Consider the following 20,222-nt stretch of genomic DNA (forward strand, 5'->3'; position numbering starts at 1 on the left):
CGGCGCCACCAAAAGCAGCAGCAGCCAAATGAAATTAAAAGTCACAACTCTTGTGCAAATCGGACGGGCCACCAGAGAGGTGAGGTATTGGGTGAGAGGGTGTCGGTTGGAGGGGGCACGTGGGGTAAGCCCGAGGACAGTGCTACTGAAGCGACACTGATTAAAAAATTGTTTGACAAGAAATCAGCGCGACATTTGTCCGACTACGTTGAGTGGAAACTGAGGGCTTCACAGTCAGGGAGTAGCCATTTGGAATGGAATGGGTATGTGGAGTTTGCGCCATTGCTGCTGCTGCTGCTGCTGCTTCTGCTGATGTTGCTCCTGGAGCATGAAGAGTGTCGCGACTGCTGCTGGCGGAAAAACGCAAAGTGTCGCTGTTAATTTGGCGTAAATTTAATTGTCAGCTACAATTAAATTGATTTTCACGCCGGTAGCAACAGAAACAGCAACAGCAACTGCTGCTGCTGCAAGGCTGTCCTTATGAAGTGGCGCAAAATAAGCTTTAATTTTCTGTCTCTCTCTATCATTTTTTCTTCCTGTTATCTCTCTTTCTCTCGTTTTACACATTTTACTGCATCGTTGGGCGACCATTTTTTTTTCAATTGCTGCTCATTAAGAATTTAATTTTAAGCAAACAAGCAAAAACTGAGAAATGGCCGACAAAACTTTCTGCAGACCCTCAAAATGGACAGTCGTTCATTTGTTTAAACTATGGCCAAGCAACTTTGAAACACTTTGAAGTTAGCCTGGCACACACAAATCATATTCAATGCAAGACAAACATTGAAATGGTGTTTAATTATGAAACAAGTCTTTAGTTTAACTGGCCAAAATGAGTCCAAATCAAACAAGAAATTCTATTTTATAACTTGAGAATATTTAGCACTTGTATAAAGTGTCTTGGGGTACTTCCCTAAGATGAGTTTTTATTAAAATGTGGAACCTTTGTGCTTAATCATTACTCTATTAATTAAACTTTCAAAGAACTCAATTCTGACTACTGTCTTTTTCTGGTTGCCCAATCCTAATTACAGGGTATCACAATGTTTGGTTCAGCTTAACTTGCTGATAACTATGATCATTGAACTTATTTGTGTATAGTATAAGGCTATAAAGAAAAAAACTAAATTAAATTGCATTAAAAACACATAAAAATATTTTAAGCACGCTTGTGTGTCATGGGAAATATCTTTGAGACGCACAACAGAAAAAGAAATAAACTTAAATGTATATATTTATATATATGTATATCTACCTTCAACTAATATAAACATTCCTAACCATGTGTGTGTGTGTGTTTGGTGTATGTGCCGCAGGGCTGTTCGTTGTTTCGTGTTCATCTCAAATCGAAAATAAAAGCAAGAAAAACTGGCACAAATTCAAAATTCAAAATTTACGCAATTTTACGACAACTTGAACAAAAATAAGAAAAACTATAAATAAATTGCCCCTTAGTTTAGTTTTTTTTTTTGTTTTGAGCGGGCGAACTATTTGTATTTGTATTCTTTTTTGTATCTCTTATTTATTTCTTGCATCTTTTTGGTTCATTGGGGGCAATGCCTGGGCAATGAGTCACCAGGATGATGGCTAGCAGGAGGAAGGGTGTGGTGCGGCGGCGGTGGCGGCTATTTACCTATGAAATTTGCTCGCTGCATTTTAATTGAAAATAATAAACACGCGTGTAAATAATGTGCCATGCCACTGTCAGACTCAGAGCCCAGCAGTGTCCTAGATTCGAGCTGCTGTTGCTGTATCTTTGTCTCCATCTCTACCTCCCTCTCTCTCTCTATCTCTCTCTCTCTCTTTCGCACTGTGGGCTGTGTCCTTTTGCTGGCTGGTCCTCTACTTGTTCTGTCCCTCACCATGGCAGAAAACATTGCTCTACAGCTCCAGTAACAGCAAACGGGTCATGTTGCACAGCATGTGTTGCATGTTGCAGCGCCATCCAGCAGCAGCAGCATCAGTAGTTGCTCTTGCTGCGTCGCTGCGTTGGCAAAAATGTTTTGCTGCATCCACTTGCCATATTTCACTTTTTAAATACCGTGTGGCTGCTGCTGTTGCTGCTGCTGTTTGTTGTCTGCCATTTTAATTTATTTGCTCATTTTCACAATTTTAAACTTGCTCTCACATCTCTCGTCGTCTCGTCGTCTCTTGTGATTGTTGGCCATATAATTGAAATCTTGTAATACATTAGGCAAACATCCTAAGAGGAGTGACGAATGGTTAGGGGGTTCCAGAGAGCATTCAGTCTTCGTTTCGATTTAGTTCCCAGTTATTTCTACATTTGTTCAAAATGAAAACTTTTATAAATCATGACCGAAAGTGGTCAAGGGCCAGCAGATGTGGCGCCACCGCAATGCCGTGGGGCATGCCGCATTGCACAAAACATGCAAACACACACAAACTAATATAACTCCACGACTTACATAATATATATGTACATACACACATATGATTCTGAGTAACTCGTGTAATTCGAAATTAAAACTTTTCAAAATTAAATGGAAAACATTACAAAAAAAAGTGTAAATTTGTTTGTCAAAAGTGCAATCGTATAACTTGAGCATCATGAAAACTGAGAGGGGATAAATGTGTGTGTATAAATTGTATAAGTAAATGGCTCATTCACTCATTTGCATTGCAGTGTTTGCATATAATTGAAATCGAGTAATTTATCCGCCATTAGTGCACGATCTAATGAACTGGACCCTATTATTTTGCTTTTTTTCTCTCTCTTATTGTTTGATTATTTAGTGATTGTTGTTGTTGTTGTTTTTGGTTCTTGTTGACCCAGCTGGGCATGGCAATGCAATTATAATAAAACAAAATTACACCTTAACTTCAATGGTTTTATAAATTGTTGTAATTTGTTGTAATTGCATTCACTTGAATTCTGCAAGTGAGCTCCACTTTATAATATTCATTCCAATTTAATTAATTTCACCAAGGAAACCAGAAAAACAAAAACCACTAACAAAATACATACACGGAATGGAGCTCATTAAAAAAAATTAGAGGAAAAAACTAATAGAAACAACAAGTTACCAGTAATAAGAGGATTACAATTTAAATCTGCTAAAACCATCGAAGGGCTTAAATCATTCGAGTGCTGCAAAGTAGGCAATTATTTTTTTTTTTTGGTTCTTGTTTTTTTTCTCAACTATTACTTCTCGAGGGAATGGCCGCAACTCGAGCAAGCTTCGCCCACACGAAGGACTGTGGCCATTTTTTTTGGAGTGGAAGAACGGCCGAGCAACAGTTGCACAACGAAAACAAGTTTACTTCGAGATGGAGCGGGAGAGGAAAGTCGAGAGAGAAAAAAAAAGCCACGTAATGGCCGGCAACAAGGACAACAAAGCGCTGACTGGAATATTTTTCGTATTTTATTATTAAATCACGTAGCGAGTGCAATACGGCGTCCAAAATGACAGCGAACGCATTTTAATTGAAAGCAAAGGCAAACTGCTAGAAAACCAAACGATGCCGTTGCCGCCGCTGCCTCTGCCAATGATGAGGCAGTATCGAAGCAGAGCAAAAACAAAAAAAACAGCAAAGACCTGAACAGAAAGAGAGAAAAGGCAAAAACTAGGGGTAGATGGAGGCGCGTTCCTGCAAAAGACTTTGGCCAAGAAGTTTTCTAATTGAAAATGGCGTCGCAAAATTTAATTTGAAAACTTTCACTACCAGGCTGACCCACAACGACAGCGACAACCAACAACGACTCTTTGGATTTCGATGAAACGGTGGGAGGACACAAACAAAAATAACAAAAACTGTTCATCAGTTTTTTCTAGCTACCTTTCTCTCTCTCTCTCGCGCTCTCTTTGTGAATGTTTGCCGCCCCATTTGTACAGTTCACACTTTAATCAGACAGCAAATAAACTAATGTTCAGGTCCTCTAAAAATAAAGTCATTTCATTTCATGTCATTACGTAAAGAAATACAGTAACAAAAATGCATACGACAGTACCTCAGTGATGTTGATACCCTGGGAAATACTTGACTTGACGGCAATTCATATCTTTGTCAACAAAATTCAAATTCAAAGATAGTACTTTTCTCTAATTCCTGAAGTCCATAAACACTTTAAAGTGCTTAGAAAAGGTAAATCAATTCTTTAGATTTTCAAATTGCTGATTCTCCTTTTCCTAATATACTCACTCTTGTTGGTTACATACAGGGTATGGCAACATGTATTTCACCTAACTAATTGAGTCGCCGTAAACATTTGTTGCTTGACTGGCTGCTGGCGCCACATTTTGATATAGCAATTTGGCAAAAATCCTTTTGCCATCCATTTTTAAACATGAGCACAAACACACACACACACACACACACTGACAGTGAAAATACTTGGACATATAATAAATATATATTCTCATTGCTTGGACTTTTGAAAATAGTTTTCAACAAGCTTTGCCCTTTGGCCAAAGAGAAAAAAAAGAGAGAAAGTCGCAATGTGGAGTATGGCAAACAAAGAACATAAAGCAAAACACAAGAGTCATGTAGGTAAAGCACTTAGTTTACAAAGTTTTTTTTTTTCGACCTCATAGATGATGGCAACCGGAAATGCATACACACACACACACACAGAGAGAGAGAGAGAGAGACAGAAAAGTAGTTGAGGCTAGTGGAAAAGTCAAAGGAAACAATAGGAACATACCCGGCATTTCTAATTATAAGTAAATACTCATATATGTACATGCATATTAGCAGCAACTAAGTGCATGTATGTGTGTGTGAGTGTGAGTGTGTGTGCGAGTGTCTGAGTGTAAGTAAAGCATTTTAAAAACTTGTTTACTTACCCACACATACACAGGAGAAAGGGAAGTCACGTTGGCTAGTCCTTAATGCATGCTAAAAAGTGTGAGAAAGTACATTAGGGTCACTGACGACTTTGACTATACTATACTAGCCAAAAAGGGGCGTGGCTGGTTGGGCACAAACCACTTTCGTTCTCAACTCGCAAACATTTTGTGGCCATGCCGGGTCGGTTCTCTTCTTGTATGTGCCTGTGTGTGTGTGTGTGCCATAATGTACAATTTAAATGTAAACAATTTGCCCCAACGCGGCAAAGGCAAAGCAGAGGCAAAAAAATAGAAGGAATATGCAGCAGCAACATAGTCAAGCCAAAGGCACAACTCGGTCTGAATAAAATATTTAAAAGGCATGCCCCTTCGAGAAGCGTGTTTGGCATTGGTTTCTCTGGTCCCCGGAGCCTGAAAAGAAATGGAGAAATGAAGCCAAAGCTCTCTCTCTCTCTCTCTCTGAGCATATGGGCTGAGCGTGGCAGCTGCTGTGAATAGTGAAACTCAAATATTTATCTTAGCAATTGCCTGTAATTTAGTTTCAGTTCAGGCTTTTGCCACCGCTCTAAATAAACTTTTCATTAGCATCAACACACACGCAGATAAACATATAGAAAGGGGGGGTAATGGCTCTTTGAGAGAGGCAGGAAGGAGTATATAATAGTTATAAGAATCGAGAGCATATACATATTTATGCAAAGTTTGCACTAATTGCATTTAATTAACTAACTTAGTTTCACCCTTTGATTGACTTTTATGTGCTTTTGGCAAATGTTTCTATCTAATTCCCATCCACAAAAGCTAAAAAATAAAATAAAATAGGTCTCTGACCCCAAAACGAAACTGGTTAAGCAGAGAGTGGTAGAAATAGGCAAAAAGTTGCCGCAAACCGCAAAAAAACCCTCACACATACACACACACACACACACACACACACACACACACACACACACACAAATAAAACCGCAATACGTTTAATGCGGCGTATGCGTAATGTTTCAATCGCATTCCAAAAACTTTCACTTTAAAAAACCAAATTTAATAAATTCTCTATATGTGCAAAAAGTGCACAGAAAAGTGCACATCAGCTATTGAAAGGCGGCCAACCAGGCAGCATTTATTTTGGTTTAGTCTCTATTTATTTTCAAATGTTGTTAAACGAGTGTGAACACTATTGCTGTTGTTGTTGTTGTTGTTGTTGTTGTTGTTGTTGTTGTTGTTATTGTTTCTGTTTTTGTATTTTGTATTGGACTAGCGACACAATTTCTGTTGATTTTCTATTCTATTATTTGCTTTTGCAACACTTTATTTTAGATAAATTTTTATAAAAATCTTTTTGGCTATTGTTGATTTAGTTTGCAAAGTTTATTTAACTTTAAAATTGTTTTAAATGGGCTATAGGCGATTTTGGTCATAATAATGTTACCATTATTAACTGACAATTGCTGCCAAAAATATTCTAAAATGACAATTCGTTGAAAAAAGTGCATTAAAAAAGATTAGTAAATCAAAATTTTGACTATACAACTTAAAAATCTTTAGACATTAAGATGAAAAGTGTCACAAAGTTGGTGGAAATTTAAGGTTTATGAGATCTTGTACTCAGGTTGGCGGCGGCAGAGTCGACAGTGTCGAGTGCATAAATAATGACATGTTTTTCTTGTGGCTATGTGGCTTGTGGGTACCCTTAAGGATGTCCTCTACCATTCATTCCATTTCATTCCAGCTCATGGCCTAGGTAAATGGTGCACGAAATGTTTGCCACTCCACTTGCCACTTTTGTCGGCGGTTTCTCCTACTGTGTTATGCATGCAAAGTATTGTAACATGCTGCGTATGCGCAATATGTGTGTGAAAGGGCAAACACACACACGCCCACACACTCGACAGAATTTAAATTGTAATTCTACTTAAAGTATGTTTCTCTTCCACTTTCAATTTTCATAGGAAATACATCTTAATGGGATGGAATTAGATACAGAATTAGAATTCGAATCAGAATTAGAGAAACAACAGCCATAAGCACTCAATATTCGATGGAAATTAATTGATCCATGTTGAGAGCCTGTCAAATGCGTCAATGCACAAATATTAATAAACTAACCCACACACACACTTACACACACACACACGTGCCCTCGCCCCCATTTGGATAGTAAAAATTCCAATTGAAATTGGTGCCTAGTCTTCTGTGTGTGTATGGCAAGCGAGGGCCATAGTAATTTACTTATGGCTAAAAATAACACGGAAATAATGTGATGTGTCAAAACAAAACATCAAAAACAAAGAAGAAATTCATTGGGTCGCAGGTAGAGCTCAGAGCTCAGAACGCAAGGCAACGCATTTTGAATGCGTGGCGGACATCAAAGAGGATGTCGTTTGACGTTGACGTCGACGTCGTCGTCGTCGTCTTGGCTGCCAATAAAAGAATTAAATTTAGGCATAAATCATGAAAAACGAGCAGACGATTGCCGCTAACAACTGGGCAAATGCCGCAGCCAATTAAAAATAGATTTCCCTGATGCCCAAAAGAGTCTCTTTGCTTTCTTTTTCTCTCCAGAGAATTACTGTAAGACAGATAAATGTAGAAAGAGAGAGAGAGAGAGAGAGGGAGAGGGAGTAAACAAATGGAATGTTATTTCTTTTACACCATTCATAAGGATTTAAAACTTACTAGGTGTCCTCTTTGCGCTGCTACTGGCAAATATTTGCCCTACAAGGAATTGATAAATTGCATTGGCAGGAAAATCCAACCGCCATATTTGTCCTTTTACTCAACGAAAGCATCGTTGGCTAACAGGGGGAAAAAGATGTAAATGGGAATGGAGCTTTGGTCTTACTCTGATCTTAAAACCTGAGGATACCAACTATCAAAATGGAGCAGAAGCATTAATTCTTTAATGATATATATGTATTTGTATATAATATTGTCTCGAATAATGCTTCAATTTAAGTGAACTAACGCCCTCGAAATAAAAGGCACATGTTAGGAACCAAAATCGAGTGAACTCAAAAATAGATGAAGCCGTTGGGGCGGAAACAATGTGGAAATTTTACAGGTTGCCCATGTCAAATAAAATAACACAAAACACGAGCCTCAAAAGACAAAAAAAAAGGCACTCACACACACACACTAAACGAAGAAAAAACATTCACAAGAAATACATAGAAATAAATATTTTGTATTCCTTTACATTTTGCGTTCGGTATATGTACCTATATTTTCTTTTTTCTAAAAAAAAAAAAAAGAATATCAAACACGACGACGACGGTGACAACAACCGGCAAACGGAAGCAGTAACAACAACAAAAACAGCAAAATGAATGAAATCGGTGTGGGTTGGGTGGCAAAGTAGTGGGGCGTGGCTTGTCGCGAATCGCAAAGCGGAAGCTTTGTGTTAAAATAACAAACAATCAGCCCAGAATCATGCAGGAAGTGCAAATAATAAATAAATATATCTATAGGTATTCCTTTTTTTTCGTTATTCCTTTTCAGGCAGGGTTCAATTGCTTACCCAGTAGACCCACCTCCAGCTCTTACCTTTTTAGAGGAGGGGGAAGGGCTGTTCGGGGCGTCAGTTTTCTTGCCTGGGCTAATAAAACGAACTTTTATCTTTCATGTTTTCTTACTCTTACTTATTCTCTCTTTTTTTTTCTTTCTTCACAGTACCTGCACGCTTGGTCTGGGCCGCTTTGGGCAGGACTGTGGATTTGCCATGCGATTTGACACCGCCCACGCCTCAGGATTCTGTAAAGTTGTTGCTTTGGTTCAAGGACACAACAGGCATACCTTTATACAGGTGAGTGAGTAAGAAAGCGAGAGTGAGTGAATTGTGAAGGATCCAAATTGATTTCACACACAAAAAGAGAGCGCGAAGTAGAAAAAGAAAGAGAGAGACAGACTCACACAGATGCCAGTTGGCCATTCATCAAAAGCGTTAAATAATCGTCAACATCCTTTTTCTTGCAAATTATCGCGCAAGTTTATCCCTTTTCGTATGCTACATATGTTTTTTTTTTTTGGTCTTCTTTTGGTTCTCTGCGTTTTTGGCTTACTTCCGGCAGAACATGTGAATGTACATGACATGTGTGTGTGTGTGTGTGTATATATTTGCAAGGATGCGTCGCGTCATAATCCACTTTGTTATAATAAATGTAAAGCACATCCGATTACATCTGCCGCTTGGCAAATTTTCACGCATGTAAGTGTGAGTTGTCAGTGTTGTCTTTTTCGCCATTTTTCCAATAGATCTGGCTTTTTCTGTTTGGAAAACTTGAAATTAGCTAAAAACGGCCTTTTTTCTTGTTACTCACAAATTTAGCCGTTTTCCTTGATTGAATCAGCTTTATGTGCTCTTAAAAATATGGCATCACTGCCGTGAGTCACCCTCTTTCTCTGCATGTGTGTGAGTGTGAGGAAAAAGCCTTTACAAATTTGTGTTAATAAATTTTCAATATAAATTGTGGAAAAATGGCGGCTTGCATTTCAAGTAGTTTGCCCTCTCGGTAACTACTTATTATTAGGATTTGGCGCTTAGCTATGCAGGTGAAGCGCTCAATACCCATTAAACTGCAACAGCAGCAGCTGATAGAGAGGGGGCCAGGGTTCGGTATGGGGTCATAGTGAGAGTGAGAAAGGAAATGGTAGCACTGCCCTGGTACAAAACAGAGTAATTTAGTAAAACAGCAACAAATTACTGCAATTTGCACAAAGCTGCCAAAGTCGCGACGTGGCACGAACACACACACACACACACACCAAAACACTCTACAACTGTCGACACTCCAGTGTATTCCTCCTTTCTTCCTCTCATCATCATGATGATGGCTCCATGGCTCATGGTGTGCAAATTGAGCGTCATTTTTTATGGCCGTAAATTATGCGAACCTGGGCGCCAGGGCAGTCATCTTATGGTCGTTGTTCTCCCTCTCTCTCTTTCTTTGTGCATATGTTTATTTATGACATCTAATAATCGCTACATGCCCCGCCCACACACTTGTACACGCACTTATATAACTTTCTTTTCATTTGCTTTCTCTGTTTCACAGTCTGGACTCGCGGGGCGGCAATGTAAAATTGGCTCCACATGCGGCCATAGCTAGCGATCTGGGCCAACGTTTATTTTTCAGCATTGGCGATAATCCCAAAGATTCACGCTTGCAAATAAACGATGTGAAGCCCGAAGATGGCGGCGTCTATCGATGTCGCATTGATTTCTTTAACTCACCCACTCGCAATTTTAGGCACAATCTAACTTTAGTTGGTAAGTAAAAATATAGAGACAAGATTAGCAAAGTTCCCAAGACTATGATATGGATTTCTCGTTTTTAGTGCCGCCAGAGGAACCACGCATCTTTGATGCACAAGGCAAGGAAATCTCTCAAATGGCCGGGCCATTTCGAGAGGGTTATGAGCTATTTCTCTGCTGTCAAGTGAAAGGAGGTGAGTCTTGTTTGACCCAATTTGTGGGCGACAACAGTTGCGTGTGACACCAACAGCAACATCTGCCATTGACATTTGTAACCTGCCTTCTCCTCTTCATTCTATCTGCCAGGACGTCCGCCACCCAAGGTCACCTGGTGGCGCGATGATATCGAACTTATTGGCACCAGTCACACATCGGTTGAGGAGGGAGCCACTGTAATGGTTAACCAGTTGTTGATTGGCACCACCACACGAGATTATTATGGAACGCGCATTGAGTGCCGCGCCCAGGGCACTCGTCTGGTTGAGCCTGTCACCAAGGATGTCACCGTACAGGTTCACTGTGAGTGCTCTTCTCATCTTATTTGCCATAAATGTGTTATATATATATGTGTTTTTTCCCTTAGTAAAACCCGTACGCGTCAAGATCATTACGCCGAATGACCTATTGACCGCTGGACATCCTGTGCCCATTCGCTGTGAATCCTGGGGCTCATATCCGGCTGCGAAAATTGCCTGGCTCTTGGATGGTGAACCCATACGCAATGCCGAAGTTACTGTCCACAATGACAAAGAGGTAAATGTCGCGCAGTTAGCCACCAAAAATTTTCTTCTCTCGAGCAAAAGTTTCTTTTATTGTCATAGTTTCCAGGACAACGGCAAATTTGCTTAGTGCGTTTGACATTTGATAGGAGTCTCTCTCCCTTTGGCTTAATAATGTCAAATGCATTTTGCCTCCACCCCCTCCCCCTTTCAAAAAAAGAGAGCATCTAGACAAAGTTTTACAACAGACCAGACAAGTTGACTTCGAGTGGCCAAGGCAAACTCTTCTCTACTTGGCCATCTTCATCTTTGATGAACTGCACTAGGGGAAAAACTTTCAACTTGGCCAAAATTGCACAAATTTGCACTCGATGCCAGGCGCAGCATAAAAGACAAAGAGTATAGAGAGAGAATGAATTTTCGCTCGACTAATATGCGAATTTTTATTCGAATTTATGTAGCCCAAGCAGGACCCAGCAGCAGTAACATTTGTCTACAAATGGAGGGTAATTTTTTTTGTTTCTCTTTCAACCGAAAACTGAAATTTATCAGCTTGCATGCAGCACGAGTGAAGGCGAGTGAGTGAGGACCCAGGCTAGCAAAACGACCAACTGACTGACCGTACGAACGACCGAACGACGGTCTGTCGACTCAGTTTTCGGCATCCATTAGTTCGTTTTTGGCATTTGACTTTTTCGCTTTCTAATTATGCCATGTAAATGGATAGAGACACATCGAATGGAAAACTGGGCAACGTCGCCAGGCATTAGTCAACTCGTGCATAACCGATTCCTTATGTAAGAGAATCCATTCCAGATACCCCCGTCAACTCACTCACACACACACATACGCGCGCAACTCATGTCTCTGTCGGAAAAGAATAGATTCGAGACGCGACGCGAGTGCGTGTGTGTGTGTGTTGCCTTTCTGGCAACTTAATACTGGTCACATAGTTTCAGTATTCAGCTTTAAATTCGTCTCATTATTTTCAAAAGTCCATGCAAGAAACAGAAGTCCTTCTACACGTCATAGCATCTTTACTAACATTTTTCTCTTTCTTCCTATCGCCTCTTGCAGGATGCCAACATTACGACCAGCACACTGACCCTGAAGGTAACATCGGAAAATGACAATGCGGAGCTGACATGTCGCGCCACGAATCCTTGGTTCTCTGGTGGCGCCATCGAGGACAAACGTATTATACGTGTAGCATGTAAGTAGTAGTAGTAAAAAAAAAAAAAGAAGAAAAACCAAGAGATTTTCCTTGAAACCGAAACTCGTTTTATGCCTGCTGCCGCTATTGCCGCTGCTGCTGCTGCTGCTGCTGCTCCTATCCTTTCAATTATAACAAGCACAATGCACACTGAGGCAGACCTCAGTCTGTTAGAGTCCGGGGCAAGTCCAATTAGAAGCATATTAAGGACAGAGCAAACATAATTTGATTAGAAAACCCAGTCACAGCCACAGCCACAGCAAAATGAAGTACTAGACTAAAGAGCAGAGGATGGAGCTGAACCTAGCTCTGGGGCAATATCAACCTGTTGGCCGCCTTTCGTTAAGCTGCTTATAAAGTGCAGCCAAGTTGCCAGCGTCGTCGTTGTCGTCGTTTTCTGTGCTTCGACTTGTCTTGATTAAATTTTCACTGTTATGTTTCTTATGCTCATTTTTGTGTTGCTTTTCTGTAGCTGCTGCTGCTGCTGCTGCTGCCATTGCTGTCCTCCATAATATTTGCAACATCCGCTTCCGGTTTCCGTTTTACATTACTCCTGCCGCAGCAACAAAGCACAAACTGAATTACCTGCACTCAAAAGAGGCCATGCCCATCTCTTTCCCTCTGCCAACTTCATTTGGTTTTCATTTTGTGAGCCATTTTAAATAATTCACCATAAATGTCAGGCGTTCATCGTCGTCCTTTCCTTTAGTAGGCCGCCATTGACATTTGCCCCGACCCCCGACCCGAGCAACCGGACTGGCGCCAGTCTCCTAAGCGTATTAGATTTTTACAACCGTAACTAATAGTCCCCATTTGGCGTGTGGTCAAGAGGCGCCTCTCTCTCCGGCATCAGCAGCAGCTGGACTTAACTACATTACGCAATGGCTCTTAGAGTTTGGGGCCAGTTTCGGGGTCCTCTCACCTTATGAGCCATTGCCGTTTATTATTTTGACTTTGATTCCAGCCATTTGCAGTACTCATTAAGCTGAATGCCCTGGGCACTTACTCACTTATTCTCGATTCTCTCTCTCTCTCTCTTTCCATTTGCAGATCCGCCCACCGTGTCCGTGCATTTGGCCAACGAGGATCCCAGTCGAGTGGTTACACGAGCCGAGGGCCAAAATGTGACGTTCAAATGCCGTGCAGATGCCAGGCCTCCGGTTACCAGTTACTCTTGGTTCAAGAATGTAAGTCCAAACCAAACAGCTGACGCCCACAATCACAGAGATACCTTTGTTTTTTGGGGCGACATTTTCTTTCCTTTTCAGAGGTAGGGGAACGAAACATTCTTGTGGCAACTTAAGCAGACACTTTTCGGTCTCGTTAAATTTACCCAAGAAAATTGTTTCACATATATGTATGCGTATATGTGCGTCACATGCCGCAAAAGAAATCGTTGGCTCATTTTTCAACTGTCTTATAATTGGCTCGTGATGTCCATTGAAGTTCATTCGTGTTGCAAATTATTTAACTATTAATCATGCGACAAATAAACCAGCAAATGTTAGCGAATCATTCACTTCTTCGTCTTCTTCGCCATCCCTTCGCATATGTCCTTTCTCAGATGGTTTCCTTTTGTTTGCGTGTTTGTTTCTTTTGTGACAAAAGCAAACAGAATTGACCCACAGAATGGTCCTTGGCTTTGGTTTTGCCTTTGCCTTTGACTTCGGCTTTGTCTGGGGTTTTTATTATTAAACCGCATGATTTTGACATCCTTTGACAGTTTTGTCCACATGGTCAAATCATCATTTTTCATAGGAAAAACCATAAACTCATAGTTTTCCTTCCTTGTTCTTCGCCTCGCACCGTGTCCGCTGTGCATTTAACAAATTACCAAAAGCATTTTGTGGCTAACAAAATGACAAACTTTTCAATATTCAGGACACTTCGATTTTCCTTTTTTTCATTTCGTTTTTTTTTTTGGCATTAATAACTTAGCAAAAAGCAAAAATGGCAAAGAATTATGGAAAAGAGCGAAGCAGCAAACAAGAAAAGGGAATAGAAAGTGAAGAAAAAAGTTAGCAGATGTGAGGAGAAAAAAAAATATCAGATGAAGCGAAAACTTTGTCACTTTGTTGAGTCGTCGTCAGTTTGGCATATAGATTTTCTTTATCATTTTTTTCAGATGGTTTTTTGGTTGTGTGAGGGGAGTGAGAGCGAGAGGGGAAACTTTTCATTGAACTGAAAACTTTAAAGTTCATGGCCCAGCTGCCAGTAGAAGTGAAATAACAAAAAAAAAGCTAATAGAAGGTAAATGAAATTAAAGTGACTTTTCGCGTTAGCAAAATGTAATTATTTCAGTTCATCAGTTTGACTTTTATTTCATTTTGGAATTTTTAATGAGTTTTATAAATAATCAACCGATGCAATATGCTCACACACGCATACACCCACACAAATTAGCTGTCAACAATATGATTGGTGAACAAAAAAATAAAGAAAAATTACTATATACTCTGCATAAGCTACTTAAAATGCATCATTATCATAATTTAATTGAATTTACTATATAAATGGCAAAGGGAGAGGATCCTCTTTGTTCCCATTCCGTTTCCATTTATCGAAACGAAACGAAACGTCAAATTATTGCCGTGTTAATTGAGCAGACAGCCCAATGTATCCGGACTGTGATTTCGTTATCAATACAATTGAATTGAATTTTCAATTCAATGGCTGCTAAAATGACAATTTGACCAAACAATGGTTAAAATGTGCCAAAAATGCAAAATTAATTCCATTTAATAAATTTTGCATTTGAATAATTCGCACCACTTAGTGGTTGCTTTGGGCTTTGCCTAACCACAGCAAATGTTTGCTAAAATGCTCTTGCCCCATAGCTAATCATATATAGAGCACTCGAATTTCCCCCCATTGCCAAAAATTTAGTGCTGCATTGTGGTCGTGGCTCGCATTAACGTTCCAAGTGGACAGATGTGGTTAGATATGGGGGGAATGGTTACCCGTTTTGAAGAGTGTCTAAGGACTCTTGAATTTCATGAAACTCAATTCCACTCACAATGGCTCTCGTATTAACTTTCTCTTAAACAATTGAACGAGTATTTTAGAGTTTCAATCCCGAGGGAGTTTTGTTATAGTTTTTGACGTATTTTCTTTGTCGATTTCTCCTTCAATACTTTTAAGCATAAAGTATTTGAATTTAAATAAACTTTTATCCTATGTTTCTAATTCCAATATTGTTATTTTCCTTACTAATGGGTTTTGTTCTGGCTATGAAGGGTGGACCTTTTTCAAAAAGTTTCTCCTCTTCAGCTGTAAAACATTATCCCCTTGTTTTCTTTTGCTTCTCGATCTATTTTATCTCTTTTTTACCCTCTATTTACCCTCTTATAACTAGGTGAAACGTGTCTGTTTAGACCATATTTGGTTTGCCACATTTGAATTTCACAATCCATCTTTTACTACCCATTGTTTACTCCCATTTTTTTAAGCACATTTGATCTTTCATTTACTGATATTGCATCTCCTGTATCTATTTTTAGGGTATGCGTATGTCTGGCGAGAGCACGGAAATAATGCACCTGACACAACTGGAAAGGGAGAGTGCTGGCGCTTATGCTTGTGGGGCAACCAACACGGAGGGCGAAACGCGTAGTTCGAGCTTGACTCTTAAAGTGCAATGTAAGTAGAGCAATAGAATATCATCTCGGTGTATATATACAGGTTTTACCATGTACATATAATAATGCCAACTATCTTGTTGGAATACCATGGCAAGGCGGAAACGGAAGCTGCCAAAATGAAATAAAATACACAAAATCACACAACTTTACAATTGGTGTAGAAATAAAATTTCGGCGAGAAACTTTTGCAGCAACGGATGAGGAAATTGCTCAAAAAAAAAAAACCCCACCAAAAAAGATGCATGATGCTACAATCTGTAGATGTGTGTTTGCTAGGGGCTAGAGTTGTCTTTGTGTGTGTGTGTGTGTGCCTTGTTTACTATTGTAAAATTCCTTCTAAATAACCTCCATTGATTTATTTACACGAGCAGACAAAAAGTTTTTCGTTCGCCTATAAATTTAAGAGTCGGAGCAATATTTGTCCTGTTAACTTTTTCATAAACTTCACACTTTTTGAACTTGGACTCGAGGCGCAGCCGCAAAAGCCCTTGGCCATTTTTAAGCTGTGATTAATGTGGATTTCATATACAAGCGATTTGGCTGCATAAATCAGAGTAAAAACGCACAAAAACACACATATACATACACAGAGAAACATAGTCTCTCCTTTTCTTTGGCAATCGATGAAGATTTAACTTTAAACGTAACACAGAAAAGAAGAAAAAGAAGAAGCCAAAGAGCACGGATTTTCTTTTTGCTTACCTATATACGTACATGCTTACTTGCTTAGTTGGGAGGGCGGCACTAAGCGAAAGGTACAGGAAGGGGTAGAGTATGGGTTGTAAGAAGTTTTGCCTCATTGGAAATGCGTGGTCTTTGTTGTTGTTGCTCCCCCAAACAAGAGTGTATCCTTACATAATCATACCACTTCTCGACTGGCAAATTTTCTTTTTCGTTTTTTGTGCTGGAAAACTGCTATTGCTTTTGCAAAACTGTAATGCATTTTCTCTTACCCTGCTCTCTCTCTCTCCCTATTTCACTATGCTCAGTATCCTCATTTCATTTCTATACGACAGTTTAAGTAGTTTATATTTCGAATTATGAAAGTTTCAAGTCTTTGAATTGAGTCTTAGGTAACTTTTTCTCATATATGAAAGAAAATAGCAACAAGTACTTACACATACACAGACAGACAGACAGACAGAAAGGCAGACAGAGAGAGGAAAGGGGGGAGGCAGACTGGAGGCTGGCTTAAGTATTTGAAAACTGAAATGCAGTTGACTTGTGATAAAAGCGCCAAGTAATAAAGCTGAAAATGCTTATCTGACTTGGCGTGACTTACATTTTAAAGGCGGCTTTCACCGCTATACACACATATACAATCAAACACACACACACAAGCATATTTATATGTATTGCCTGGAGGCCAAAGCACAGCAGCTTCCGTGTATATCTGTTCCCATTTTACAATCCCAAACAGGGTAAGAGAGAAAGTTAAGTCGAAACTCCGCCTTTTCCTTTTCTTTTTCGTTTCTTTTTTTTTCTGTTACCAACTTTCAATACCTGGCCCACAGACTCTTAGCCGCGCCACAAGACATAAGCTAACAGACAGGCAGAGAGAAAGACAGAGACAGGGAGATTGAATGAATCTCGCTCCGTTCGTGAAACGGAAACATGTTAATTACTATGCTCAAGGCTATGTTTCTGACTCTTCTTTTTGCCTTCTTCCCTTTGGAGGATTTCCTTGTTTTTTTTTGTATGTATTTTTCTCTCATCTTCGTTTTTGGTAGCCCTTAGAGACAAGACGAGTTTGTTTGCTCACCCCAAAATGGGAACGGGGGCGTAATGGAAAAATTCTCAAATGAAAATTTTGCTTTTACCTACCCCAAAGTTTTATATACATATTTCTAACATTTGTTTTGCTTTTGGTATTTTCAGTCTCGCCACGCTGTAAGCCAGGCACTGAGCAAACATCCATTGGAGCCATCAACATGCACTCGATACAGGTGAAATGTGAGGTAGATGCCGATCCCCCCGAATCGGTGAGATTCAGTTGGACATACAACAATACGAGGAACGTGTCGCCGGTAAGTCCATAGTTCTCTTTCGCTTTCTAGACCTCAGGCCAAATGTCCATGTAACTCTGTAACTCTGTATCTCTGTGCTCCTGCAATTATGCTTTGGAAACGTGCACAACTCAATTGTGTCAGTTGGTTGGTCGGTTGGTGCCAGAGTCGGAGTCAGAGTCGAACTTGAAGTCGAGTTAAAGTCACCATTAGCACAACTTGTGCTAAATACTTGAGGGTTGTCTGGGATTTTCATTCAACAGAAGCCAAACGGGAATCGGACATTGTACGTGACTGAATTAAATTTTAATCAGAATAAATTTTAGTTCATAGAAAACGGAACAAAATAGAACAGAATAGAGGAATCGGAAACGAAATCATTTAAAATGCAAACCATTTAGATGCCAGGAGTAGGAAGTGCAAAGCTGACAGTGCCAACATTGGAAAGGACATACATACATACATACATATGTACGTACGGATAAATGTATGTATGTAAGTCTTACTGTCTAGGATAGCTCTCGCACTTTGAACAGCTGTGCACAATAAATAAAGTAATTCATTTACCGCAAAAGTTATTTGAAAATCTGCACGAAAATCCATTGGGCCAAAAGAATGACTTATCCTTGGCTCTGCACTCCACTCCACTTGGCTCGGAGTTCTCTCGTTTTTGGCCATAAAAACTTATTTGCCTTCAAATATTTATGCTTTGCCTGACTGGCAAGTTCTATGGGAGAAGTGGGAGGACAAGAGAATAAACCAACCAACCAAACAAACGAACGAACGAGTCTAATCCTTTCAATCTTCTCCTCTCTTCTTGCCGTACAGGTGCTCAACTCGAGAATACAATCGAATGGACTGACCAGCACGGTGACGTATCTGCCGCAAACCGACTCCGAGTTAATAACACTGGCTTGCTGGGCCAGCAATGCGGTTGGTAGACAGACAACGCCCTGTCAGGTTCACATACTACCAGCAAGTAAGTATAAAAGGAAGTGCAAGTGCAAGGTGGAAGTTGTTGCCATTGCCGTTACCTGAAGATGCTTTCGATATTTGCCTCCATCTTGTGCCGCAATTTAAGCAAGTCGCCGTCCCCATCTGTGTCCTTGTCCCACCTGTCCGGTGTCGATGTCTGTGGGTGTCTGTGTGTTTGTGCCGGTGTCGGTCTGAGTTCTATCTCTTATGCACACATAAGGATCTACTTACATAATTGCCGGGGCGAGTGAGTGTGTGTGTGTGTGTGTGTCTGTTTGCTGGGTGAAATTGCATGCCTCTCCTTTGCCAAAATGTTTGCAAATAATCATCAGCTTAGACTACTAGCTACTATTACCTGTGCCATTATTGCCAGTTCGGCCAAAATTTGAGCGTTATTAATGCAAACTATGGCGCGCCTTTATTTACCCCAAAATTGCCGCTTGAAGGCGATGAAAATTTTGGGTTTTCATGCAATTACGATAACGATAGCGCAGTGAAGGAAGGAAGCGTACTCTATCTATATATCTCTCTCACTCTCTTTCTCTCTCCCTCTATTACCTGCAGATCCACCTGAGGCACCAAAAGCCTGCGAATTGCGCAACGATACTGTACTGGAGGTAGTTTGTGTGGCTGGCAGCGATGGCGGTCTCTCGCAATACTTTATGCTGGAAGTTGTTGGTGGAGATTTACTCTATGCCAGCGAAACGGCCGCTGCTGGCTTACCTCGTGGACAATTTGGTGAATCAATTGACAATGAGATATCCACACTGAATGATCAGGTAAGGAATGGATGGGAGACAAGAACTTAGTTCATGCCAACTCAACTGAACTCGACTTTAACTAAATTAAATAAAACCATATTGTAAATTGTTATCTGCTTGATTAAATTATTTACAAGCCAGCTAACGGCCTGAAGCAGAGATGCAGAAGCTTGGCAATAATTCACTTGAAATCCATATGGTCAATTAGTGTGCATGTCCTTTGACTTTTCTGCTTGAATTATTAATAAATATTTAAGGGTCAGCCAGTTGCTGCGGGGTTTCTGCAGCTTCTGCCGGCAACAGACTGCTGAAGCTGCTGCTGCTGCTGCTGCTGATGTCCTGGTCGACTCAAGCGTAAAAGGGACAACATAATTAATGCTATAAGTTCTCATATGAAGAGAAGGCAAGGGCAAGCCTTTTAGCCATTCGACCCAACTCGACTATGTCTATCTCTATCATTCTGTACTTTCTTTTTTTTTTTTTTTGGTCTCACCCCCCTAAGCGAATGCATGCTGAGTTATTAAATTATCTCTGTCAGTCGTAAAAGAGAATATCATATGAAAATTTCATTTCATTTCGTTTGGTTGCTTTCAACAACTTGGAACAAGCAATAGAAAGAAGGGAGAGAATGAGACGATGGGAAAGGGATGACAGTAGGGGTAAAGGAGAAGTAGTAGAATGAGCTGGGTTGGTTGATGAAGCGCTTGTCGGGCGAGTTTATTAGCAAAGTAGCCAAGCGCAAAGTATACGACGACCAAGATGATGATGATGATGATGATGACGACAATGATGATGCTGATGGTTGAGGAGAAGGACTTGGACTTTCTATGTCTAAGTAGAGTATGACCCAA

General features: G+C 40.2%; 1 protein-coding gene across 4 annotated transcripts in view; it reads left to right on the forward strand.

Moving 5' to 3' along the window:
* LOC6646923 (nephrin) overlaps positions 1-20,222 on the forward strand; it is a 43,762-nt gene that overhangs the window by 12,185 nt on the left and 11,355 nt on the right. For all 4 annotated transcript variants that reach the window (XM_047013682.1, XM_023178511.2, XM_002069835.4 and 1 more), the window contains exons 2-12: positions 8,475-8,607; positions 9,857-10,071; positions 10,140-10,250; positions 10,363-10,575; positions 10,640-10,809; positions 11,853-11,988; positions 13,039-13,175; positions 15,489-15,627; positions 17,508-17,656; positions 18,464-18,614; positions 19,175-19,389. In XM_047013682.1, the coding sequence (XP_046869638.1) occupies positions 8,475-8,607; positions 9,857-10,071; positions 10,140-10,250; positions 10,363-10,575; positions 10,640-10,809; positions 11,853-11,988; positions 13,039-13,175; positions 15,489-15,627; positions 17,508-17,656; positions 18,464-18,614; positions 19,175-19,389 (1,769 nt within the window). The remainder of the gene's footprint in view (positions 1-8,474; positions 8,608-9,856; positions 10,072-10,139; positions 10,251-10,362; positions 10,576-10,639; positions 10,810-11,852; positions 11,989-13,038; positions 13,176-15,488; positions 15,628-17,507; positions 17,657-18,463; positions 18,615-19,174; positions 19,390-20,222) is intronic.

Source organism: Drosophila willistoni, chromosome 3R (genome assembly GCF_018902025.1).
Source record: "Drosophila willistoni isolate 14030-0811.24 chromosome 3R, UCI_dwil_1.1, whole genome shotgun sequence".
Lineage (NCBI taxonomy): Eukaryota > Metazoa > Arthropoda > Insecta > Diptera > Drosophilidae > Drosophila > Drosophila willistoni.